This window comes from Colletotrichum acutatum (genome assembly GCF_030867785.1).
Source record: "Colletotrichum acutatum strain CBS 112980 chromosome Unknown BDZ83scaffold_33, whole genome shotgun sequence".
Lineage (NCBI taxonomy): Eukaryota > Fungi > Ascomycota > Sordariomycetes > Glomerellales > Glomerellaceae > Colletotrichum > Colletotrichum acutatum.
The window spans coordinates 314,894-340,981 of NW_026849027.1; the positions used below are offsets into that span (position 1 = coordinate 314,894).

The 26,088-nt window shown below is 53.2% G+C and overlaps 5 protein-coding genes across 5 annotated transcripts; 1 reads left to right on the plus strand and 4 right to left on the minus strand.

Annotated features, from left to right (window-relative positions):
• Positions 1–1,560: 1,560 nt before the first annotated feature.
• Positions 1,561–2,179, minus strand: BDZ83DRAFT_264124 (uncharacterized protein). Its single transcript, XM_060502016.1, has one exon. It carries the CDS (start codon positions 2,109–2,111, stop codon positions 1,695–1,697), a length of 417 nt encoding a protein of 138 aa, XP_060366440.1. The 5' UTR covers positions 2,112–2,179; the 3' UTR covers positions 1,561–1,694.
• An 11,237-nt stretch (positions 2,180–13,416) lies between these two features.
• Positions 13,417–17,403, plus strand: BDZ83DRAFT_264210 (fungal-specific transcription factor domain-containing protein). The gene has a single exon (XM_060502017.1). It carries the CDS (start codon positions 13,843–13,845, stop codon positions 17,278–17,280), a length of 3,438 nt encoding a protein of 1,145 aa, XP_060366441.1. The 5' UTR covers positions 13,417–13,842; the 3' UTR covers positions 17,281–17,403.
• A 1,574-nt stretch (positions 17,404–18,977) lies between these two features.
• On the minus strand, positions 18,978–19,358 carry BDZ83DRAFT_750982 (uncharacterized protein; the record flags this gene model as incomplete). Its single annotated transcript, XM_060513988.1, has 2 exons — positions 18,978–19,233; positions 19,309–19,358. The coding sequence occupies 2 exons, from the start codon at positions 19,356–19,358 to the stop codon at positions 18,978–18,980; spliced, it is 306 nt and encodes a 101-aa protein (XP_060366442.1).
• Positions 19,359–20,954: 1,596 nt separating this feature from the next.
• Positions 20,955–22,211, minus strand: BDZ83DRAFT_696823 (Upc2 protein; the record flags this gene model as incomplete). Its single annotated transcript, XM_060511373.1, has 2 exons — positions 21,969–22,211; positions 20,955–21,917 (listed from the first exon to the last, which is right to left on the minus strand). The coding sequence occupies exons 1-2, from the start codon at positions 22,152–22,154 to the stop codon at positions 20,955–20,957; spliced, it is 1,149 nt and encodes a 382-aa protein (XP_060366443.1). The 5' UTR covers positions 22,155–22,211.
• A 753-nt stretch (positions 22,212–22,964) lies between these two features.
• BDZ83DRAFT_650556 (glycosyl hydrolase family 3 N terminal domain-containing protein) lies at positions 22,965–25,439 on the minus strand (the record flags this gene model as incomplete). Its single annotated transcript, XM_060510387.1, has 3 exons — positions 22,965–24,915; positions 24,972–25,284; positions 25,352–25,439. The coding sequence occupies 3 exons, from the start codon at positions 25,437–25,439 to the stop codon at positions 22,965–22,967; spliced, it is 2,352 nt and encodes a 783-aa protein (XP_060366444.1).
• Between the last annotated feature and the right edge of the window lie 649 nt (positions 25,440–26,088).

Below are 26,088 nucleotides of genomic sequence, written 5' to 3' on the forward strand. Positions count from 1 at the left end.
GGATTGGCGTGGCCTAAGTCTGCATGTTCTTTGTGTGAGTGGGTGTGTGGGCCAGCAATAGGCACAACGCAACGGAGCCACGAACGGGTTTGGCTGAACCCAATCAACGTGGCCGTGGCAAAAAAAGCGAAGACTGGCTCATGAACTGCTCTTCTGTAACCGAAGTACTTTGGTGTGGCAATGATAGCTCAGCGGTATCCGTATTAAACTGCAAAACCCCAATGAGTTTTCGCTCTTGCTGATTGTAGACGATCCCACAAAAAGCTGTGACGAAGGTAGCATCAAGCTCAATCGAGGTTCCAGCGTCGCTTCATTGTACGCGCAGTGACGCAAGCGTGGCCGGATAGGCGACAGCCTGCCATCTGGTTAGTGACGCCTACGATGAGATCAAATTGCTGGGTGTGTGTGAGGTACCTAGGAGAAGCAGCAGCAGAAGGTGGTGTGGTGGTATGTATATGTGCGTGTACGGATAGTGTGCATGAAGTTGTGACGATGAGCCAAGTCGATTCCTCCATCGGATAAGCAACGGTCATCGGATGCCAGACTTATTCCCGAGAGCATCGACAACTTTCTTCCCATTTGTTGAGGTCAGACCCGAGCTCCCAGTAATGTCAACCATCTGTTGCAGCTAATTAGATCATGGACGCCCGCCCGTCCAGCGCAGTACGAATTGTGACAGGCACGGCGTAGGGGTATGTCTGCGGCTGCGTCTCACCTCCTTTAGAACTCGGAAAGGACGGCAAGTCAACTCATCAGAGCTCCATCAACGTCCGCCAGTAGAGGTCCCCCGGCTCCAGATTTCGGATTTATAATGCCAAGAACACAGGCCTAGTAACGGAATATCCCACAAGTTCTATCCGTACGGAGTACATGAAAGCATATGGTGGTAGGCAGTCGGGCTTGGCGTTGCCGCGACACTTCGTCTTGATTATTCACGGCGAAGCAGGCTGAATCGATTGAACGCTTCATGTGCACCTTCCAATTCTCCCTTGGCGTACCGATGAACCAGGAAGGGTGTTGTTTAAACCTGACGAAACGTGTATCTTGGTTTTCGTTGCTTCTGCGTAGCCTAGTTCCATGATTAGATGGATAAGCCCTGACAAACCAAAAGGCGAAACAGAACTGCGACTTTCAAATCGGTGGTAGAACAGTAGGTCTGGGGCGAGTCCGGAGCACCTACGTCACGAGTATGCTCAGCGAATGTCACCGGCATACATCCGTCCTGTGGGCTTTCGGGCCTGGGCTCTAGCAGGCACATTTTGAATAGTATGCAGGCGGGCGGCGTCGACATCACGTAGAGTCGCTGTCTTCAGGGTTTGGGCAGTACCAACTGGTCCAATGCAGCACCCAAAAGTTTTCAGGGCCAAGAAACGGACGTATGCCGGATGGCCAGGAATATCAGGACGTGTTTCCAGTCTTAGCGTCATTCCGAGGTGACATGCTCTCAATCCGAGTATTAATCATATCAATTGGCTCAGATGACTGGAGCGATAGTTGCAAGGGAAAGGGACTGATCGGCGAATAGAAGACAAAATTGAATCTGCTCCCTGACCAAATTCCCGAAGATGCTTGTAAGGCCTGGGTGGTCCAAGAACAGCAAGATACAACTGGAAAGAATCCGGGGTAGACAGGGGTGGCACGCTGCCGGGGCTAGTACTAGGTGTCAGGTGCTCATATTCGGGGGAGGTGGCCGGCTAATACCTTTTGACGGGAGGAATGTCGTAGGAGCTCTCTGGTCCCTCACAGTTGGATGGCGTTGATGCGAATTGCTGCGCCGGTCGTTGACTTGGGGGTTGATTTGGAGAACGCCATGCGTGTGCTAGGGTAGCTGGATGCTTGCGTAGCTGGGCGGGCTGGCTCGGGTTGGAGAAACACATCGGCCTGGATTCTCTGTTGCTTGACACTTGCCGTACCGTGTGAGTCTCCGATGGCTGGATTGGCCCGGGACAAGCTTGGGGCTTGATGCTTCTCACTCTTCCCTTCCTTCTACCCACTCGCCGGTCCATCAATCCATTCCGTCCTGAAAAGTGTGAGCGGATTTGGAGTAAGTATGCGTGGTCTAAGCTGCCATGGAGGGTTCGTCGAACGCGGAAGATGGTGGGAGGCTGCATGTGTTCCAGGAACGTTGGTCCTCCTCTCAGATTTGTCACCGGCGCTCGAGAAACGTTCAACACCTGAGACAGCCGGCGAGGGCGACATGATAGGCTGACGGAAATAAGGGCACACAAGCGCAACGAAAGCGGTTGAAGCTGCAGAAAGTCAATCTCCGTATTGGCTGCCATCCAACCAGGGAAAAGCCGACAGGCCCAGCTGCTCAAGGGTGGATGTCCGATGGATGGACGGATGCCCTTTTGCACAGCCTCAAAAAGACGGTACCGATTTCGAAAGACAGGCCAACCCAAGTGACCCAACACCAGTGTGGATCGGCAGAGGACACCAGTCGAGAGTGAGACGAATGAGAAGGCGGCTCATGTTTCAACAACTGTGATCTGTCGTTGTCCATGTGTGGGCCCTGGATCTCGGCGCACCTGATGCATTGCATTTTGCAATTGCCTGTACGCCTTGGGTCCAAGACTCCGAACCCAGAATCGACCGGAGATACGCACCCTTGGGCGAGTCGTCAATCCTCACAATGGTTTGTAGTGGACCGTTCTGCAACTCCTAACGCAAGTGTTCTCGTCAACTCAGGGGGAGGGGCATCCTTCGTCGCTGGGGAAGGGTTGCACTCTGACCTGCGGCTAGGGTAGAGCCCGATACCCCCTTCGATGATTAGAGTAATTTGGGGAAAAGTTGGAGAATCTGCAGTCGAGGGAAGGGTGACAGTGCCGAGCCGCGAAGCTATGTCGTACAGACGGTTGATTCGATGCGGCCTTGTCTCCAGGAGCAGGCTGTCTTGAATTCCCTGTCTCTGTCAACGAGACTCGGCCCAAGCAGCAAGCAGCAGCAGAAACAGACTTCGGTTGGCCCTCTTCCACGCCCATGTCCGTCTCTGCTTGATACCAAGATCGATTGAGATGTGGTCACGGTTCAATCGCCTTGCATTGTATCTATACCGTTCAGGTATCTAGCATTCTGGTGTTGCTTCAACAGTAGCAGGACAAACGTAGCCCAAGCCTCGAAAGCTTGCAAAGCGGTAAGTAGAAACATCCTCTGTCGAGCAAGCCTTCGTGCGTACGCCGGCGGAAGCTCCGCAAGCCCATTCTCAGGATTCGTCGAGAGCTTGCGTGAGTGCCTACCACACCATTGAATCCTTGCAGTCGTTCCACCGTGCTGAGCAGAGCTAATCCCCAATCCCCACACTCTGCCGTAAATCATACAAGTAAGCGTATGGTACGTGCTGAGATATGCGATGCTTGTCTCTCGATGAATACCAAGCCGGCGGGCGTGGGCCGCGGAAACGCGTTAGAGTTTGTATTGATGCGAAGACGCGGTTGCCATGCCTCGAGATCGGGAGCACAAGCTGCAATTGTGAGGGCTGGCCGCTGAGCTACTCGTAGCAGTCGTTGTTGGACAGGGAGCAAGGACGGGTGATGGACAGCCCAGCATGCAATTAGAAAATTTATTTGGACTGTTATGGATGGATCTGTTGGCAATTCGATCGTCGTCAGCCAGCCGTAAAGTGTGGCATCTGAAATAAGACACCCAGGCCGCTGGTATTCGTTCCTGACGCAGACCGAAAGAGACGTCACTTGTTTGCGCCGTCGGTGAGAAATCGTGACCGCGCTGATCCTCGTTGCTATTGCGGGCCACGCTCACCGTCTTCTATCAAGAAGCCCTGGACCTGGCGCTGGAGGGGAGCTTGTGTCTGAGATAGAATGCCGGCAGCGGTATCCCGTGACGGAAGCCAACACTCTCAGAACGTTTGAAGCAGCTGGAACTTGGAATTCGTCAATGGACTGGCACTGAGTAGCTAAAACAATTTGGTTTCAAGCGTGCTACAGCTGCACGTATCATCACGTCCAAGGATGAGATGGCAATGCTGGCTGCGTCCAAGGATAAAATGTCCGTCTCCCTAAGCAGGTAAGCCGGCGTTGAATCTCATATCCCTGAGCTGACAAAGTATCGGAACAGGTCACAAGGACACTAGACGAGGGTGTAGGACAGGGGTGGCTTGTTAAGCCGTTGATACCCCAAATCGCTAGGCTCGCTGCGGTGCCCTGACCGGTCCGGGCGTCGCCGTGAACAGAGGCGGTAGCGGTAGCGTATCCGTAGCGTGGGCGCTGTCAAGATGTTGGCGGCATCGCCGGCGTCTACTGCTCAGCCGTTTTCTCTCTTTGTCGCAGCAAGATTCGTTTCAACAGTGTGGGCTGGACAACGCAGAGCGATGGGGTCCTTCAATCTCGTATCCTGTGTTGGGCGAGTCGAGCGTGGTAAGCGAGCCTGCGACAAAGTTTCGACAGCTCTAGATTCCGAAGAATATGTCCAATGTCGAGTTCCATCGGAAAGCGCGCGAGAGAGCCCTGCCCAAGTCTGGATACCAGTCACCGACGGGCTCCCCCAGCATGACATGTCGTTAACAGGAGGTTATTGCGAGGGTTCCTTGGAGGAGGGCAAAGAAGCCCACCCAAGCGATTCGCCGTTGGACAATGAAGGCGGGTAGCCAAGCTCCTCCATCCATTGACTTGCAGATAGGTAGGAATTGTTGCGTTTTCCCGTCGTCCAACTCCAGTCTGCAACCCTGGAGCTCCACCGACGTAACAGCAACGTGTGAAGGTGTGCGGGCTAAGACCCCGGCCCATGTCGAGGAAGCACAGTGAGCTCCGGTCTCAACCAACACTGTTAGAGATACATGGAGGACCAAATAGTTGTAAGTACCTGCTTGATAATGTCTCTTTTTTGTGCGTCTCCGGGACCAAGGCGGCTGGATAAGATCGACGGGCCTCTATGGGTCTCGACTTTCGGCCTCTAGTGTAGGCACTGTTATTAATAGAGTACAGATCGGAGGTTTTTGTGCTTTGCTGTGAGTTGTACTGTAACAGGCGAGAAACTGGAAGCTCGTTGTCGAGCGGGTGATATTCGTATGCTCGTGAGGGTGCCGTTCATACTCAGCGCCCTGCCGAGAGATTCAACGGCGATAGATCTTGATACAGGTTGATAACCACGGACCCAACGAGGCTCGGGCGATGCTTAGGGTGGGAATAATGATTATACACAGAGAGTCCGGCCAGCCAGCAACATATCTAGGACGGTGGTAACTCCCCCCCCCCCCCCGTAGCCTTCTTGATGTGAGATGGATGCGTGGGCGATGGGGATGAACGTCAACTTCATTACGCAGGGCATACTGGCACTACTGATTCCGTACTTTGATATCACATTTGTCGCCAGCACGGCTCAAATATCGGTGGCCCGATGCCGAAAATCATTTGAGCTATGCAGAAAGTCCGTGATCCGATATGTTCTTTTGAGAGAAACTGTTCAGTCTGTCAGCCAGAGTCTCGGCCCGCCTGTATGCTCTCTCTCTCTCTCTCTCTCTCTCTCTTCTCTTCTTCTTCTTCTTCTTCTTCCATGCTTGGTGGACGTTGCATGCAAGAAAATGCTTTTGTGCAGAGATCTGAAGCTGTGACGCAGTTTAGGCAGAGTGGAGGGTTCTGGATCGCGGGTACTACCAGGCAAGCCCTGCTAGCTCCGTGTGACTCTTATTCTCACGATTGAGGCGCCATGGGATTTTCAGCGAGTTGGACCCTCTTGTGCTTCTGTCCAGGTGTTTCGGTCTGTGCCATTGGCGCACAACAACGGGCGGCGGGCACATGTGGACATCTGCAGTCGAGCGGAGACAAGTGGCATCAGTGTCTCGCGTTTCTGGACTGCCCATCGATAGCGAGGCAAAGCCGTCATTGTATGCGCAGGAAGTGAATAATAGGATTGTAGTAAGAGGCCGCCGCCGGCCTCGGGACCTCAGAGGATGGCGCAGGGTGCTGACGACTTTGATCGGGTACAGCGACCGATCCAGTGAGCACTGGGCCTACAGAGCACCGTCGCCCTCGTCACTCTCGTCACCCTCGTCAATGAGGCAATATGACAGAGATGGAGAGATATAAAGCAGGCGGCGATAGTGGGAAAAGACGGGGTGTAGCCAGATCGTTTGTTGCCTCATCTCTGTACGCTACTACGATGTGCGAGTGTCGCTTCGGTTCGAAGGAGTTGTGCGAGTAGGCAAATTATCATATGAATGGCTTTGGAACTGCCGCTATTGTTTGCATTTCGGAGCACGCTGACCACAGCTTGCAAAGGCGTCCATGCATTCTGGAATCCCCCAGTGGCGGCGGCGGCAGCAAGATATGAAGTCGGGTCGGCTGCCTGGCAGGGCGGGAAGTCAGAGAACCAGAAGCCCACTTGTCGTAGCCGAGACAGGTCCATAGTTGGGCTCCGTGTGTATCTGGGCTTCCCGTTTCCCGTAGTGCACCGATAGCCGTATCGGAGATATTGCTGTCAAAGTCGATGGCTGGGCCGAGCTATGGCCTTCTGGTGGACTGAGCAGGAGGTTGGGCCATGTCAGGATGTGCTCATCTGGCGGATGGAGGGGCAAAGCCGCTTGTGCTGAAGAACTGGTGGTGGTTGTGACGGAGAGTGTGACAGTGGCGACGAGTAGTGGTGGTGGAGTCTGGCGTGGAGAAGTTTGATGCTTGGATTTGTGGGTGATTCGGTGAGGGAGCGAAACTCCACCTCAGATTGGAGTCTTGGAGTGTGACAAGGTGGAGTCTGTGTCCAGGGCTCGAAACGACAAAACGGACTTAGAATGGAGTGACATGACAGCTGGCCGTGATTCGATCATGGGTTTTGGGAATGCGGCGACGGCGTGGGTGGATGTGATGCGAAGCGATGCGTTGTTGTTGCGGCCGCCGGTCAGCGTTGATTCTCGAAAAAGAATAGACGACCCTCTCGGACATCTGGTGCCACCAAAAACGTGCGAACAAGGCAAGAAGTTTGGCCCGAGAATCAAGGCAACAGGGGTCTTGCCGTTGCATGCCACGCTCGGGAGGTGAGTAGGTACCTTTGTTAAGGAGATCAGGCACGGAGTACATACCCGGCGCCGAGTAAGCGTCAGGATTACTGGAGGTCCTACTTCCGAGTCTTGACTTTTGTTTCTTTGATATCTAATCACGTGAGTAAGACCGAAGATGAGGATATCGGTTGTTCGTCGTGCCTTTCATTCTCTCGGGCGTTGCCCGTGGAAGTGAATGTGATAATGGGAAGGGCAGCAAATGCCAACATGAAGGAAGCCACGATCATGAGAAGCTGGCGGTAGGTTCTCCGTACTCCGTACCTACCTTCCTCCGATTGCACCACGGGACGATAGAGTGGGCCCTGCCGCACTGTGCTTGGTGGGATCTGATTTGGTGGCACGGTCACCCAATCATCAATGATAGATGTCTCCACTATGTGAGGTACGTGCCTTTCTACTCCACTCCAGCCCGAGGACGGGGAACTCAACCTCACGTTGCTTCTCGTCTCAAACACCAAACACCAAACCAAACACTCCACCACGCACCACGCACCACGTTAGCAGACAATAAACAGGTTGCACGACTTACACAACTGCGTAGAGGTGTGATAAGGTGCTCCTTCTGAGTCTTACCTTGTCAATACCTTAGCACCCGATTCACGACACAACTACGAATTGCCTTGCATCCGCTCATGCATTCGGCCCTGTCCTGCTGCACCTCGACCTCTAGGCCCTAGGTTGGCCCTCCCAAGTTCCCTTGGAATTGGACAGCTAGCTCCACCTGCGCACCACCAAGCATCTAGGTACTCGGTCGCTATCCATTCGCACTTGCACTTGCACTTGCGTTGCAGCTTGATGCAGCAGCGCTAGCGTGCAAGAGGCAGGGTGCCGCCATTTTCGCCAGCCACTCACGATGTATCTCGCGACAACGCCCTTGCTCCCCCAGCTTCCAACCCACCAGCACCACCAGCATCGCCAACGGCGGGCTCGCAAATCAATCGACTGATTCTGCTTACCTGACGACATTTTAATTCTGGTTCTGCTGGTCTGTGTCTGTCGACCTGTCGGGATCCAGCCGCTACTGTACTTGCACCATCCCAGGCATCATATCTAACAACAATGAACCCCTTGATCCTCGGGATCATGGCTGTCGACAACTGCTAGTCTCTTCTTGGGTTTGACGCTGAACGAGAAACGTATGTTGGACAATAAATCACTGCCGCATGCCGAATCAGAGTTGAGCAGCAATTGAGCGCGGAAGCTTATCATTGGACGTCGGCTGGCCCATCAGATACCCGACGCGCTGATGCTGATGCAAATCGTCTGCAATCTGCAACATGCGAACAGAAACGGGCCTGATGCAGTAGAATCAACAAGAAGATGCATGCCATTCGGCCATGGCCCCATCGGCCACCGACGCAGCAATGGATACAATGAGCGGGTGCTTCAGCCTCCAAAACCCTTCATTTTACCTTGCCTTAGCTTTCACGACGGCCTACATACCTACCCCGACTTGTGGCCTGCCTTCAGATTCTTAATGGCACAGCGAGGGAACTCTGTCTATTACTAGAACGCACGCATATTGACACCATGCGCTAGCCGACCCAAGTCGCCCAAGCATTAAAGTCTCTTCAATTTCCAAGGCGGTTCACTCCAGAGTCCAGTCAGACATATAAACCGCAGATTGACGATGGACCACAGCTGGCCTGACCTCATCTTGCCGCTTCGATGATACCTCGCTCATCATTTCCATTGCACTACGGACTGCTTAACTTGCGCTGGATTGGCTACGACGTGGAAACCCCTGCCTCCCATACATGCAAGTACGCACACACACTGAAGTCTGGACGCCTTGCTGTCTTGGTGCCACCTACAGATCAATACAACTCATCTGCATCCACAAAAGACGAGAAACTTCGGTACCTGTTCTTCCTGGCTTTCTTCGAGTGGCTCGAGGTACAGAAGAGTCCAACATGGCGCTACCGCGGACGACGTACCTACCCAGCCCGGCTGACCACGAGGCACCGTGTTGGATACGGAGAACCCTGATCAGCGCCTTTCGGTACCGATGTATCCAAGTGTCTGCCATCTCTCTTGCACTCTGCATCAATACCTAGGTCCCTTCTAGACGTGTGTCAATTGCAGCCACCGGCACTGGACTGGTTTTTCTGTTCCTGCCACGGACTGGCTGAGGTGGGGATGCTGCTTTCTTCAGTGCTCCTAGAGCTGCCCCTCCAAAAAGGGCACAGGACCCATCAGCAGCACGGCCACTTCGTTCTCCGGCTATCGGTCTCGATCTACCTCGGAGTTCTTTGCCATTGGCTGGAGCTGACGGCCGCAATTGTCAGCACGTCGATTCGAGAGAGCGAGAGCGGCCTGACCTGGTCGTTTCGCAATACATCCCAATGGCTCTTGTCAGGCAGAGCAGGAACGAGACGAATGCTGTTACTACATATACACACCAAGCTGCCGCAGCAGCAGCAGCTTGTTTTCCAGTTGGATCCGTTTGATTGTCAATGCCGCACAAACCGGACCAGCCAGGCACAGAATAAAAAGACACCAGAGATGTCGAGAGAGAAGAACAAAAAAGGGTGTGTTGCTTTGGTCGTACGTCTCCGCCGTGCCACGCCAGGCCGGTGTATGCGTAGGTATGCGACACCACTCAACTAGTTAACCTAGCTTAGCACTCACACCTCACCGGGCGTCACACACCGTCTTTGCTTCGGATCATATCCTAGCTGAGCACCAGTGGGAAACTCAATTTCGCAGCGGACACTCGCCCGGGCCAGGCTTGGCCTGCCTCTGGAACAACCCCGGGCCATGATATATCCAGCGCGGGATCCTCCATCCAATCCACTTTGCCGCTGAGCCAGCCAACGACAGGCCTGGCATGTCGAGTGATGCGACTGGACGCGGACTGCCCTGCCTCGACGAGACCTTTGGGTACAGGTACTTTGCGCTCCGTGCGGATAAGAGCCATGGAGCCCAAGGCTTTGAGGTACTGGGCAGTTGCTCTATTTCCGAATATCTGCCCTGGCCTCCCTGTACCTTATGCACATGAAATGTGAGAGAAAGCCATGGCACGGCACGGCAGCTGTCGTGCGGTGACTTTGGCAGAAGCGGGCGGAAAACTAACCATAGCAGCGGCGACGGGCGATGGACAACGTGACGACGTACCGAGAGAGCCCCCCTACGGTGAACGGCCGGCAACGAATGACCTGGATCACGACGCGACGATACAGCATCGCGGAGCCGCAGGGTATTGTTCAGCATTCCCGCTCGTTATCTATGAGGCAAGCCGTGTTCGCGAGAGCCCGGGATGGGCTGGTCGAATCCCAGCGGGAACGGCTTCGTGCCGATTCTCATTGTACATTGACAATGGGCAAAACTCAGTCTGGCCGTCTGATTCTTCCTACCGCGGCCAGCCTTTCATTTTACCTCTGGCGCTGTCATTGGCATCAGTCGAATAAGCTCACAGAGGCTCACGCGTCGGGCCCAAGTCTCGTCGCCTTGCCGAGCTGTCCGACCCTCCGATACAGGTGTCGCATGTCTATTTCGCCATCGGACAGTGCCCCGTGCGATAAGCCTGGGCATTTATACACTTCCTATTCTTACGGCACAGACAGATGAGCCTTGTTTGCTAAAGGATAGGATGGTCCTGTTGTTGAATCGGTATCGCATCTTGGAATCACCCAGTCCACCACCACGCACGTCGAACCCCGGCATTAAGCGGACTGTCCAAGGAGAGAGAACAGACCTTTTGGCGCACGGGACGTGATCTCCAGACCCGAGTACGTAGGAAAGACAGTCGAGCCCATGTCCATGTCCTTATTCACAGCCCTGCCTCTCTTTATCCAAAGTGATTCAGGCTTCAGGCTTCAGGCTTCGGGCTCAAGGCTTCGGGCTCAAGGCTTCGGGCTCAAGGCTCAAGGTTCCCGACTCCGCGGTGGATCGAATCATGTTTTTTGGCGAGATGGTCCAAGGGCTACACAGTAGTATTCCGTCCGTACTTTGTGCTGCTTTCAGCCTGCAACGGTTCCCCATACCAGCCTCTCCTTGTTCACTTTCAACTGGTGTCCCCCTGACCAGTCTCTTCTGGGGGCTAGCCTGGGCGGGAGTGTAGCCATGTAACCTGAAAGCGGGAATGAAGATATTGGCGGAAGGTTGAAAGGCAGGTAATTAGCGGTTCATACTGGGTAAGCTATAGGTAAGAAAGGGACCGTAGCGTAAGCAGACGCTAATTCTTCTGGCAGGGGAATGCAGGACGGCGAGCGGAAAGTATATATGGGATTTCCAGACAAGATGGAACGCAGGACTATTATTGCCTTTTCGCGTTTGTTCTGTACGGGCGGAGAGCTGGCAAAAAAGGGCCAGCGAAAGTCGAGTGGCTTGCGGATCTTGTGGAAGTCAGGTGGATATGAATTCTGCTTTCAAGTTCCGTGTTTTGCTCTTCTTCATTCGGTGAGGTGCGTACCTATCTTGACCAAGTCTATCCGGAAACCGTGGGTAGGTACAGCCTGAGGTCATGTCATGTGCTCGCGCCAAGTTATTTATTCTAGGTCCCAATTCCGTCCGCCCATTCGTCCGCGGTGAGGCTTCCGTCTTTAGCAGCATAACTCGGTTCGGTGTGGGAAGTATCCGTACTGACGTGAAATGTGTCAAAGTGCCTCAGCCTCACTCAGTCTGTCCACCGCCTTTCCGCACGAGAGCTTACATCATCTTGCCGAACTGTCTTATGCACAACTTGACATTTTCCAACAAGTGACAGGAAGTTGGCAATCAGAGGCAAACGGATGGGTTTCAGTATCCGTCAGTCCAGCAAGTTTCATGGAGCTTTCTTAGAGTCTCCATGGAAGGCAAGATGATGCCCCCCAGTCCCCCACTACAGCCCGGACGGGGATGTTCAACAGGCCGCAGTGATTGGTGACAGACTGGAGCTCTCGAGAGGCATGTACCTAATTAAGGTAGCCATTGGATGGAGAGCAAGAAGGAGAGAAAGGAAATAGGAAGGAATGGTGGACCAGAGAGAGAGAGAGAGAGACAGAGAAAGGGACGACCCCTGGCGGTACTTTATTCTCATTCGGTCAAGTGATGCCGCCGCACTGTGCCGGGGCTACGTTTGCCATGTAGAACTGACCTTGCCATCTCAGGCTACTATGTACGTACCATGGATTCATGGAGGAAAGGCAGGGTACGTATCTGAACGAGGTAAGGTAGGTAAGGTAAGGTAGAGCAGGGTAATGAAGAAGCAGGCGCCCACAGCTGCCTGCAATACAATAATCATAGACTTTGTAGGTGCACGAAATAAGATGATGGGAAGAATACCGAAGCTTCCTTTCTTCAATTGTATTTCGCATATTGATGTATTGAGCCAGCTCTTGGGAATGGAAGATTCTTTGGGACAGGAACCTTGGGTTCCATACTAAGGTAAGTAATGGGGAAGGCTGCGACGAGACCTTAGGTGCTAAGGTCGCTCTCTTTCCCATCCATCAAATCTCCCATCCCACCGACGGACCCTGCTTTCGCGTTTTGTGGGGCACCTGCGACTCTGTACCAGTCCCATCCCCGGTCTGCACACAGTATCTCCCGACTGACCGAGGTACTTTGCCGGACGTACCACCGTAAGGTACCTGCCTACCTTACCCTTCACGTCCCATCGCCAAAGGTACAGTACCTCACACTAGGTACCCGCCCACACACCCACAACGCACACACGCACACACTCGCTCTTGCTGCTCTTTCTCTCTCTCTCTTTCTCTCCCTCTCTATCCCGCTGCTCTCTACTCTCTAGTGGCAGGCAGTCCACACCAACTCCCGTGGCCCTCGCTCCTTCTCTTTCCATTTTGCCCACAGATGCACACCAGGCTGGGCTGCAACGAGCGTTTCCCTAACAAGTACCTCAACTCCCCCTTCCCACCATTGACCACTTGCTCCCTCTTCCTTTCCCTTCTTCCTTTCTTTCTTCAAGCAACAGCTTCGACCGGTGGGAATTGTTCGTTCGACGAAAGCTTCAATAGCTCTCTCCAGCCATACGAGGAACCAAGACATGAGAGTACCTAACAAAGGACACTAGCAAGACAAGACCGAGGAAACCATTTGCTGGCCTGTTCTCTCTCTATCTCTTTCCGACTCTCTCTTACTCTTACCTACTACTCTCTTCCTCTACGGATACTCTGGGTTGGAATTAGCATGCCAACTTCGGCTTCCAACAGCGACTTCTCCCTCTTGTCTTCCTCTCCCTCCAACTAAACGCCGCACCCCCAAAACAACCTGGGCGCCTTCCATCACCCCCCGTCTCCAATCCACCCCGCCATCCCTCTTCCTCAACCCAAGTCTCTCTCACACACACACGCCACACACCACAAACATCCAATAACTCTCACGCACACAATCAATCTTTCTCTCTTTCACTTCCTCTCGTACACTTTCTTCTTATCTGCTCCATCCCCTTTTTCTCGCTTGTTGCTATTGCGCACTCTCCCGACCGCCGAGCTGCGCCAAAGCACCCCCCCAAAAAGCAATCCGACCCTTCTTCAACCCACCCAACCAACCTCCCCCCCTCCACCTCCTTGCCTTTACGATCACGACGAACGACGATTACGAACTCCAAAAGTATGGCCATGAACGACAGCGAGGTCAAGGTCGAAAAGAACTCCAGCATGGCTACTCCCGCTTCAGCTCCGGCCCCAGCTGCCGCCAACACAGCTGCCGCTGCCGCCGCAACCACCGAAGACAGTGGTATGAGTCGCACCTCACCTTGCCCACCCCTCCAAAAACTGCCCCTCCTGTTCCCACCCGCTTGTCCCGCCATTCAATTCAATCCCACCACCATCCGCCCACCGCCCGTGGCTTTCCGAGGAATGCAATGCAATGCAATCGACCCTTCCAATCTTGTTTGAATGATCCTGATCGTAGCTGACAATGTCCTCGCAATCATTTTAGTAGCTTCCACCATTACTGTCAACACGAAGACACCTGCCAATTTCCCTCCTCCCAAGACCGATAAACCCCGCCCTCATGTGTGCGCGACTTGTCAGCGCTCTTTCGCCCGATTGGAGCATCTGAAACGTCACGAGCGTTCCCACACAAAGGAGAAGCCCTTCGAGTGTCCCGAGTGCACCAGATGCTTTGCCCGTCGCGATCTGCTGCTGAGACACCAGCAGAAGCTTCACCAGACCACCACACCCTCGTCACGTCCTCGCAATCGTCGTGAGAGTGCCAGCAGTGCTGCACCTGGAGCCCGCGCACGTAAGAACAGCGTCGCTGGTCCCAATGCTGCCGCCGCCGCAAATGCCGCTGCTGCTTCGATGCGACCCAGGGCAAACACCATCAGCCATGTCGACGGCAACGCTATGCAGATGATTGCCGCGGCCAACGCACAGGTAGCGCGGGGCATGCCTCCTGGCACACACAGCCGTCACCCCAGCCTCGCGGGGCTGCCCGTGCATAACATGGACTTTGCTGGCATGTCGGCTGCGATGGGTCACAGAGGCATGTCTCACGGCTTGCCAAAGCTCGAGACGCACGGCATCAACAATATGGACTTTAGCGGCTTGCGGACCGCCCCTCCCATGGCCGTCTTCAATCCCGACTTTGACTTCGAGGGTCTGCTGTTCGGGCCGGGCTCCACCATCAACCCTAACGCGCTCCACTACAATGATTCGCCGCAATCCATGGCCATGGACCAAGCTTCGCCGTTTCCCCATGGCCTGGCCGGCGATATGTCGACGACGCAGTTGGACGACAGCTTCGACTGGCTGACCGGCTTCGAGCACCAGATGTCTTTTCAGGGCGCCGATAACGCCGTAGACGGCTCGAGTCCCTCGGCAATTAGCACCACCAGCCAAAGTGGCATTAGCGATGTAATGGTGGACGGCTCCAATCATCACCCTGCTCCGGCAGGGACAAGTTCAATGTGGCAACCGGCCGTTATGGGTCCTCCCCAGGTCCCGAACCCGTTTGCCATGGATCTAAATGGTTCGGTCTTCCCAGATCTCTTAAACGGAGCACCCGTCTCACCACAACCTGCTGCGCAGAAAATGAACGATGCCTATTTCTCGACGCCGCCTCCCTCTCTTAGCTCCCTCAGTCCGTCGATGGTTTCCGGACTCAACACGCAAAACCTCAACCAAGCGCTCAACTTCAACGGAGGGCCAGAGACCCCCTCGTCCTTGAACGGCGGTAACCACGGTGTGTCGCCCGTCTCCACCATTACGGAAACGACCCGAGGTGCCATCGTTGGTGCTCTTTCGCAGTGCTCTCCCTTTGGTGGACGGAGATACTCATTTGCGACTCCAAGCTCGCCAATGTCGCCGGGCTTTCAGAACACAGCCAACAGTGTTCCAGACCATGTAAAGAATTTACCTAGCACTCAAGACTTACAACGATATGTTGGCGCTTACCTTCGTTACTTCCACCCTCATTTGCCGTTTTTGCACATTCCCACTTTGACTTTTGAGATGCCACCCACCGCTGCCAACCGATCCAACACCGTCGGTGGGAGCGGGTGTCTCATTCTTTCCATGTCTGCCATTGGCGCCTTGTACGAAATGGACCACGTCCAGTCTCGAGAACTTTTCGAGATGGCCAAGAAAATGATTCAACTGTACCTTGAGGAAAGGCGGAAAGCCGACGTGAGAAAGGCCGACTTACGGAGAGCTCCAGCATCTGACCCGACGTCTCACAACCAGGAATCCTCTGTTCACACCCCGGTATGGTTGGTGCAAGCCATGCTCCTGAATGTCGTCTACGGCCACAACTGCGGAGACAAGACGGCCAGCGATATCGCATCCACCCACTGTGCTGCTCTTGTCAGCTTGGCCCAAGCTGCCGACCTGCTCCGCCCCATTCGCGTGGAATCCACAGAAGCTCATGATACCCACATGCATGACGATACGTGGAGCGGCCTTCGGTCGGACTCCGAGGAGCATATTGAGTGGCTCCGATGGAAAGTTATGGAGGAGCGCAAGCGTACCCTCTACGTCGTCTTCATCCTCTCAAGCCTTCTGGTTGCGGCATACAATCACACTCCGGCTTTGACCAACTCGGAAATCCTGCTCGACCTGCCGTGCGATGAGGATTTCTTCGCTGCCGAGAGTGCCACGGCCTTCGCGGCCAAGGGCGGTGTCCACGCTGCAAATCATAACCGGATGACCTTCCATGAAGCCTTGGGCGACCTGCTCAGGTCTAACGAGAAGCAGCAAAAGCAGCTTGCCTTCCAGAACGGTCAACAGGTATTCGGTCAAGGTAGCATGAACGACCTCAAGAGCGATCTCAAGCCATCGACGTTTGGTTGTCTCATCTTGATCAACGCACTACACAACTACATCTGGGAGACACGTCAGCGCCATCACAACAAGGTATGGACCAACGAAGAAACCGAAAAGATGCATCGCCACATTGAACCAGCCCTGAAGGCCTGGCAGGCAGCCTGGGCAAGCAACCCAAACCACAGCCTTGAGAGACCGAACCCGTTCGGGCTTGGACCGCTGTCTGCCGATGCCATTCCACTTCTCGACTTGGCCTACGTACGACTTTTTGTGAACCTCGCCCGCTCAAAGGAGAAGTTTTGGCAACGTGATTGGGATGCTATGGCTGACGAGCTCTCCCGGGGCAGCGAGATTGTCCAGCACGCCGAGCATTCGCCCGCCTCTAACCCGGAATCGACAGGCACAGATCATTCTGATAATTCGGTTTCAAGCTCCGTATTTGTCGAGTCTCCAGCCACCCAGTCATCATCATCTCCAGAGTTTTCCGCCGTCAAATTCCCGCAGGCCCAGGCTGCACCAAATCGGTCCACTTCTCGTAGAGAGAAGCATCTCCGCAAGGCTGCCTTTTACGCGGCAGACTCGCTCGCCATGTCTGACAAACTAGGTGTCACATTTGCGGACTTCTCCAGCAGAGAGTTACCTCTACAGTCAGCCATGTGCGCATTCGATTGTGCTCAGGTTCTGGCTGAATGGGTCGCAACCCTGCAAGATCGAGTAGGCCGGTACCTGGGAATCCTCGGCCAGGATGACGTCGATCTATCGCAAGTCCCTGCGATTATGCTTCTAGAAGAGGAAGATGTCAAACTGCTCGGCAAGGTTCAGGAGGTGCTAGCCTCCGCAGAGATGAAGATGAACTTTGAGCTTGTACAGGGAAACATTGCAGGCGTCGATACAAGGATGCAAATGGACGATCACGCAGGCCACGCTGCCAAGATCCTCAGAGTTACGGCTTACATGCTCGATAAAGCTGCTGTCTGGCCAGTCACTCACTTGATGGCCCGATGCCTCGAGACTCACGCTACTCACATGCGGGCCAGGGCCGAGAAGTCTGTCATTCCTTGCGAATAGGGTATTGATGTACGCGGTTTTGTGGGATGCCAATGACGTTCGACTACTCTCATTGGACGAGAGAGATTAGCTGGAGGTCGCCGGCGACTACTTTCAGTTGCTAGAGGGCACACTTACGGACGAGGATGCAGATTTCGACGGGACACAAAAAGGGGTTTGCAGGCCGAAGAACGAGAAAAAATACGATATATGGAACCGACAACCAAAATACCCGACGCTTTTGTGGGAAAAGCGAAAAGTTTCTAAATGACGTTACGACGTGTTCCCGGCTGGGGAGCATATATCAAAACACGGCATACTACAACGCCGCCATTGTTTACGTTGACGCTGCCAAGCGACCTGGGCATTCTTTCATCAGAATACGACGCAGCGACGAATACTGTACATCAAAAACTTTGCTTGTCCCCCAGGCTACTTCGAGTGAATACGAAAGGTCATCCACTCCGCACCCGGGCTAGATTCTGCCTCGAGCAAGTCTCTCGGAGACTTATTGCCAGTCACATCTCAGGGAGTCTTCATTGCAGGAAGAAGCCTGTTTGGATCGGAGTTGTGTGATCTTGGATTGGGTTGGGTTGGGGCGGCGTTTATTCTTTTCTTTCCACTTCTTTTGCGGATGTGATGTGCCAGCTCGAGCTTCGAAGTCAAACGTCAACCCCCGGTCAACCTCCTCCGGCGTGAGTGGCACATTGGCAATTCGCTTCACTGGTCCCCACTGTGGCACTGCCACATCTCAGGTATGCTGATGAGCAGTGTTGGGCGGTTGAGGCTAGTATTCCCAGCACGGCTTTGTTGATCATGTCATCCTCGATCAACTTGAGGGTTGACATGGCTGGAGGGCTTTTCTGGTAATTCTCATGTAGCAAAATACTGGGTTATGACATCAAACGAGGTTGGATGCGTGGTCCTTCAGCTTTCCCTGCGCAGGAAGTTCGGTATCTTGGAGAGGGTGGACGGATGGGGGATTGTATGGATGAAGATACCAAGTTGATATTAAGGTTCGCGCCATGCAAGCTTATTCCGCTTTTCAATTGGATATGCGACGGAAAAGCAGGGTGGTGCAGGATCTAGATATACCGGCAGGGTCAGGCTCGAAAAAGGACCCATCAAGATGGGATAGGAAACAAAATACAATCAAAAGGAATGAGATGAGAGACGAAGGCCACCCTGATTCATCTGCCAACGTGAATTCGCTTACTTGCTTGTGTCCTTGCACCTACCTAGTACCTAAATACTTGGCTTGCGATTCTGCCCGTCAGGGGCAATACGATATGTCTTTGGCGGTGCTAGTATCCTTGATTCGACCACCTTCCCTCACGAGTTGGCTGTGGGCGTGATGCCGTCCACGGCCTGCTGGTCGAAATTATGGGTGTAGGGTATGGCCTGAGACTTTTCGACTCCACGAATTGCAGAAACCATGGCCTTTCATGTAGGTGCGTACTATTTAGACGTGTACCTTGTGGAGGAAGTGCGAAATGCTGTCGATATCCAACCTCAAAGTCAAGCACTAATCCTGAGCATTCACGGGGTCCCAAAGCTGCATTGAAACCAACACCTTGCTGATTTCTCATTCCTAATCTACTTCTAAAAGAGAAAAAATCGCTTCGCTATCATAAAAACAGGAATTCCTCTCCCAAAACCACCGTCCCGTCGAGTCCCCTTTCCAACATCACGACCCAAAAGAGGTCCGACAACATCGCTCAGCAAGGCTGGAACGTAGCCTTGAATCCGCTCGAGAACTGGGGCGGAAAGGCGGCCTTGCCACACGCCGTCCCGAAAGCGCCTTTGTCGTTGGAGATGCAGCACTTTTGGTTGCCCCTGAGAGCGCCGTCAATGGTGCCGCTCTTGCAGGCGACCTGGGTGAGGTTGGCGGTCAGGGAGCCGGAGGGCTCGTAGCGGCCTTTGTTGGGGGCCGTGTCGATTGTGCCGGCGCATTGGACGCGGTCTGCTGCTTTGCTGGTGGAGGGAGGGATGTTAGTTATGGAGGCTCGGGGTGGTATGTTTTGATGGGTGGGTGCGTGATTGACTTACACTGAGAGAGCGATTGTAGCGATGGCCGCGAGGGTGGTTGTGAACTTCATGATGAAGGATGTGGAGGTTGTTTTGAAAAGTAAAGTAGGTTATTTGTGAGAGCGAGTGTGGTGATTGTTGAGTGAGTGGCTTTAGTCTACCAGGACTTGATGGAATGATTGATGCGACTTGATGAAGTTCTAAGCAATTCATAGCCGGGCTCTCGTCGTGTTTAAGTATTCTTCTCCCCCTCACGATCTCAAGCAATGGTTCAGCTGTTGGTTTAGCTCGTTTCTACGCATGTTTCTACTGTTTCTGTGTAAAACGGCACCGCCGATGGCAGTGCTCAGGGTACTTGAAACAGCCTCGTCAGCAAATTCGCGCAATGTGAAGCTGACGATAGCGTGTTCCAGTTCTCACGGAGTACGGATACATGACTCCCACGTTGGTGTTTTTGTTCGTATGGTGGCCCCGGTCGCTTGGGTTGGGGGACCAGAATTTCCCAATGCGGGCGTGCTAAGCTTTCGCTGCCCGCGTTTTGAGCGATCGTCCCCCTTAGCCATCTGGGATCTCCAATATTTAAGCTTCGCGCCTGGGTTTGAGGGTTCTTTGATCCAAGCGCGTGGGTGAGAGATGTTCTAGAAACGGGCTCTGCGGGTCTCCCTTGTTGTGTGATAAGGTGCTTGAGTGACGTGACTTGACTCAGTTGCTGGCCGGAGACACGCATGGCTTCCCCGACTGCTTTCAACTGTGAAATTGGTGGACTAATTATTTCCTCTAGAACCGAATAATACTGGATGAACTTGACATTTCGAGGGAAGGAAGGCTTGATGTCGTATAGCCTGGGCTAATACTTCGATTGGGTTGAAAGTGATTAATTTCTACATAATTAATTAGATTTTGTTCATCCCATGGAGTCCACGTTCTCAGCTCTTGGACAGATAACCTTGCTAAAGACTTTGTTCCCTTCGAATAATGCCGCACTTGAAAATGGCATCCCTCTCTGGAATTACCGAGTCATGGCTAGGATATTTGTCGTGAACCTTACTGATTTCAAGTAAGTCGCGAGCTGCTCGCAGGGCGAGAGCAGTGGTTCCATGTTCACTTCAGACGAATCTAGAAGCATCGAACCGGCTTCGCTCAGCGTTCTTTGAGACGATGAACTTTGTCTCGATGGCTCTCCTGCAGTTGAGATGGGACCCTTGGACAGGATGAACATGATCGACCCACACGTCGATCCAAATGCTTGATATATTGTACAGAGATAACACGAGGAGACCCACGCAGCTGAAGGCAAGAGTGAGGCCGACTCCTGGCAGGAATTAAAGGAATAGCATCGTTATCAACATGATGGGTCACTGCATCGAAGCCTCGCTATGTCTCAACTCCGACTTCCTCTTCGGTCCGCAACATGTACACCAAAAAGGTCACATAACAGGGTTACATGGCTTACGCAGTCCGACTGCTTATGAGTGTATGCCTGTTCTCCGAAGAGCGACTCGTACCGGCCGTCTGGAACGGAGGCTTGAGTCGAGGACTGAGCTTGGACCGGATGATCGGACCGGCGGGATGGTCTTGCGGGCGATAATACATATACGTCAGAGGGAAGGTGACCCAAGGGTGTCAAGTCTTGAGTAAAAGGGGCTGAAGTACATGCAGCCAGAGGTTCAACTTTCAATTAGCGCCTGTAGTGGCCAAGCCAAGACATCTTGCCAGAAGGACCCAACACTATTCGTGATCAAATGGACTATGGGAGCGCCAGAACCCCCGAATGCCCAGAACCGCCGGTACCTATGGAGCATCGCAGCGTAATAGGCTAAAATGACAAAGGCTTCCGGTTGATGCTGGTGCAGTGCTTCGATATACTCGTCCGGAATACATAGGGGCCAGGCCATGACAGCATGGACACCGACCTCAAACTTTGATGGTTGTGCTCTGGTCAGGTCGATAACCCACTGAAGCTTTTCGAGCGCCGTGATGCAAACATTTGTCGACGCAGAAGGTGTTGGTATACTTTCCAGGAATTCTTTCAACTGCTTCGTTTCTGGACCTGGAGTCTGCACGGGCTCTTTGTTCATGATGTCCACGATGAAGAGTAGGGGCTTCAGGTCAGACTGCAGTATCTCGTCCCAGTATTTCCCGGTAATGGATCGTACCCCTCGATGGAGACGCGAGTAATTGACAAAAGCATCGATGAAGTCTGCGAGAGAGCCACAGTGCCATTGCAGTGTTTCGTAAAGAACATGTATGCCCAAGAGAGAAGCGAATACAAAGGTTGGGATGTACGTCGTGTCCGAGATGTGCTCCTTTGTCTGGTTGAAGAAACCCAATGCTCGCGTCTGTAACTCGGTAGCTTGGTGGAAGTACATGGACGCCTTGGACCCATTCTGCGTTGAAAGATGAAGAGATGATAACCCGAGGAGCTGGTCCAGAAGATACGGGGCCGTAAGAGAGTGTTCGATTGCAGTATCGATAAGAGGCCGTATGTTGCCAGTCAGGGCCATGAACTCTGACATGTTTGACTGAGCATAGTGAAGGAAAGCCATGTGGCTCGCTGTGAAAGTCTGCCCGGTACACGAGTACACCTCTCCAGGGTCTTTGGGAATAGCCAAACACCTGTCAGCGCTGATCTCTCTGGGTGTTGCAATGCCGGTGCAGACTATGGCTGCTGTGGAGGATACTGTTGAGGAGCTGTCGTTGGGCTCCGTTTTCAAGTAGGAGCATACTCGCTCCGCCATGATGCAATTCCGACATTCCGGTCGAGTCTCATCGCATTTGATGTGGCGTTTCTTACAGCCGCTGCAGCCGTTTCTCGACTTGCGGTGCGTTCGGCGGCCTGCCAGCCGGTCGAGGAGTTGTTTTGACATGTCGATATGTGTGTAAGCCGCGGAAGAAGATATCAGGGAACACCAGATACGCGGAATTTCATGAGGTATAATCAAAGAGAAAACGCGCGGAAACGGTCCTTGAGGATCTGCTAGGCTATATTTAATCTCTAAGTTTTCTACAGATCCAGAAGCTTATTTCAGGGGCTAAGGCTTTGTTTCGCGCGTTGGGGCTTGGCTTGATAAGTGTCTTTTCAACTTTTGCCTTACACGCGTATTACGAACGGCGCCCCGCTTCCCGTGCATCGACGCGGCATCTAGCGCGGAAGCAATGCGTTCCCATACTTACTTGGCTCGCCAGTCTTGTGTTGACCTTCAAGTAAAAGATCTTAACGCACTGTGGTCTCCATGGAATGGCTTGGATCGACGGGAGCTCCGAGCTAATTTATTCACGAGTCGACGGTTGATTTAAGTGAGATGCCTTTCCAAGAACTCTAGCGGTGTACCGGACCACCGGGCATTTTCTATAAACCCCGTCGCCGTCGGAGCCGATCAATATTCTTACCCACTTCTCACTACTTTCCAACTTGAGGTTCGTCCATGAGACAAATACAATGGAAACCTCAGGCTTGAAGGCATGGATGGGGGCTCGCGGCTCTCAAAAGGCTACAGCCGTTCCATAGCATAAGATCGGAATTGACAGTGATCTATAACTATCCCCTAACTACTTATCAACGATCAAAATATAATGCTTAATTATATTCGCGTATCATATATCGGGATAGAGTATTTGCAAGGAAAACCTCAAAGGTGAAAAACCCTGCCTGAAAGCGCCCAGTACGCCCTCTTCGCCTAAGAAATCACTTGGGCCTCGGCCTGAGCTCTGATATCCTTCGAGCTGAATCCTACCATGAAGCGGAACGTACCACTTGGAATAACCCACTGCTTCTTCTCCGTATCCCAGAAACTCAAATCCCTTCTCATGAGCTGAAAAGCCACAGACCTGGTTTCACCGACCTCAAGATGCACCTTCTCGAAACCTCTCAGAACCTTGACTGGCGTTCCCTCGGGTGTTGTAGAGATCGGAAAAGAGACGTAGAGTTGGGGCACGGCTGACCCTGCAAGATCTCCTGAATTGGTGACCTGGATCGAGGTTGAGGCTACCACCTTCCAGAGGTCGCTCAGTCCGCCCGGCTCGACGCCGTTCGCTTCATCCGCGACGGAGGAGACGTTCGCATCGACCTCAATCTCCAGAGCGTCTTCCATGTCAAATTCCGTGTAAGACAGTCCAAATCCAAACTCATACCGAGACTCGATGTCATTCGCGTCCAAGTGCCGGTAGTCAATCATTTGCCCTTCTTCGAAAGCAGAGTGCCAGGCATCTGGGTCGGTGATAGGTCCTGTCAGATTGACAATGGATGGACCGTAGTCCGACTCGTTCTCCGGAATGGAATAGGGAAGACGGCCCGAAGGCTCGACCATCCCCCAAAGAACATCAACAATGGAGCTTCCCGTCTGTTCTCCCGGGTAATGAGCGTTCAGGATAGCCGTTACGTTCTCGTTATCTGCCCACGGGATGACCACCACTCCAGGTCCATGGATGACGACGACAGTGTTGGGGCACACTGCCGCGATATTCTCGACGGCCTTCGTAGCTGACCACTGTAGCTCAGCGGACTGTCTGTCTTGGCCCTCAGTAGCGTAGGATTTGAGAAAGAGAAGGCAGACATCTGGGACAGGGTAGATCGTTCTGAAGCGGCCATCCACAAGCTCGTCGTTGTCGAACAATGCCTGCACTCGCCCACCGATAGACTCTACATGCTTTCGAATAGCTTCGAAAGGGCTCACCAAGTCCGTGTGCCGAACGGTCCCAGAGCCTCCGCCGATATCGACAGTGCCCATCTCAAATCCTTCTGGCCGAGTCCCGATGTCAAGGAAGACCGAGCCTATGGTTGGGTAAGGGGCATCGTTGCCGAAAACCCCGACATTGAGTTCGTCGGTCAAAGGCAGAGTGCCGTTGACATTCTTCAGGAGTACGGTTCCTGCAGAGCCGATATCCCGGATGAGCTCCGCGTGATTGCCTCTGACATCGCGAGCAGGGACTTCTGGGTAGGTCAATGGAAGTTGGACTTGATGGCCGTACTGATAGCGCAAAAATGCAGCTCCGCTAGACGGATCAGTCGGAGGAAATTTCTTATCTTGCCCAAGCAAAAAATACGGCGTCAAAACCCTTGTTGCCATGTCACCAAGCCGGTCTGCTGAAACGAGGCCGCTGTTGACTGCCTCGAGGAGTGAATCGCCAAAGTAGGATGCCCCAGCCGCGGCACTGACATTACCCGGCATCTCCAAGTCCAGCCCGGAGTTGGCGGAGCTCAACGTCTCGTGGGTAGCATACCAGTCGGAAACCACATAGCCTGGGAATGCCAGCTCATCTTTCAGAATCGAAATTGTCTCTGAGTTGGCGCAGGAGTAGTTTCCGTTGACCCGGTTGTAGGAGCACATGATGCTTGCTGTACCAGCCTTTATCGCATTGGCAAAGGGCCATAGATAAAGCTCGTGCAGAGTCCGGCCATCAATATCCGACGAGATCGCCTCAATAGTTGTGCCGTTATCGCTGATAGTGGAAGTTCGTTGGGTTTCCTGTTCGTTTCCTATGAAATGTTTCGAGCAGGCCTGCACGCCGACGGATTGGATACCGATAACCGAAGCATTCATGGCAACTCCAGCCAGATAGGGATCGGGCCCAAAGCCTTCCCAATTACGGCCTCCTACTGCGTGGCGGCCCAAAGGTCCCGAAGATGGACTAGGAGGCAGTCAGTGTTACTCAACACTCCATATTATAGAAGAAGTCAGACGTACCCCAAGTGAACGTGAGCCCCCTTAGCTCTAAACTCTTCTCCAAGGGCGACAGCGCGTCGGTACATGAGGTCTTTGTCCCAAGTGGCCGCCGTCGAGATCCCAGCAGGGAAGACACTGACACCGTCGGAACGAGAGTACCCGCTTGGTCCATCAGAGTAACACACTCCCTCGAATCCCAGCCGCTCGATAGATCCGATCGTACCTACGCATGGAAGGTTGGGACTCGAGTAACCTCCTGTGGCAAGACCAATCTTTTCGACTGTCGTCAATTGAGACACGAAGTCCTTGGCTGCCACGGAAGCCTCAGTCCAAGCTGAAGTAACGCAAAATGTCAGTAACTGTTGAACAATCAACGATACGATAAAGTCGAGAGTCCTTACAAAGTGAATGACCAGCGGGCAGTGATTGGCTTAAGCTTGGTCCGAGGAACGTGGCACCGGCCGCAAAGAACCAGACTTTGCTGAACATGATGCGGGAAAGATTCTCCTCTGTCTGGGTAATGATGCGAATTCAAACTTTGAGTGGTAAATGAAAGTTATTAATTAAGATAGCGAACATTCGCCGGTATAAGTACCATGAACGACCTGCCCTCGACTAGGCTTGCAGGCATTCCGAACGCGGGGAGGATACTAAGATACCTTCCTGTAACTCGAGTGCTCCGCAGTGATAACTCGTCAAGAACGATCTATGGGCTAGGAGAAAATGAGCATACGCAGATTATGAGCCATCTATCCGCGCGTGTTCGCCTAGCAAGCCCCCGCAACGGTTGCGTTGACCATCGGCCCGCGATCTTCGCCAAGTCAACTCCTCCGAATTACAGCCCTCAAAATGGTGAAACCGTCTTTTTACAAATTATTAACAGGAACATATAACCGCGGATTCAATCTATCATATGGTAGTAGACTCCGCCAACACGCGGAAGTGTTCTGTCCTTGTCGCACAAGGGGCTTTGGGGGATAGAGGAGCGCCATGTCTAATGATTGACGCAGCCTAAACGATTGGGAATGGGGTGTCTGCCTTAGATGCCTTACCCGCGGTTTCATGCCATAGTGAGACGCTTGTGTGCACGTATCCGCGGATAAAGCTCTTCACAGATGCGAACTTGCAGGTTGACCGT

Coding starts and splice junctions, on each gene's coding strand:
- BDZ83DRAFT_264124 (XM_060502016.1), bottom strand. CDS start 2,111: ATGCAGCCTCCCACCATCTTCCGCGTTCGACGAACCCTCCATGGCAGC.
- BDZ83DRAFT_264210 (XM_060502017.1), top strand. CDS start 13,843: ATGATCCTGATCGTAGCTGACAATGTCCTCGCAATCATTTTAGTAGCT.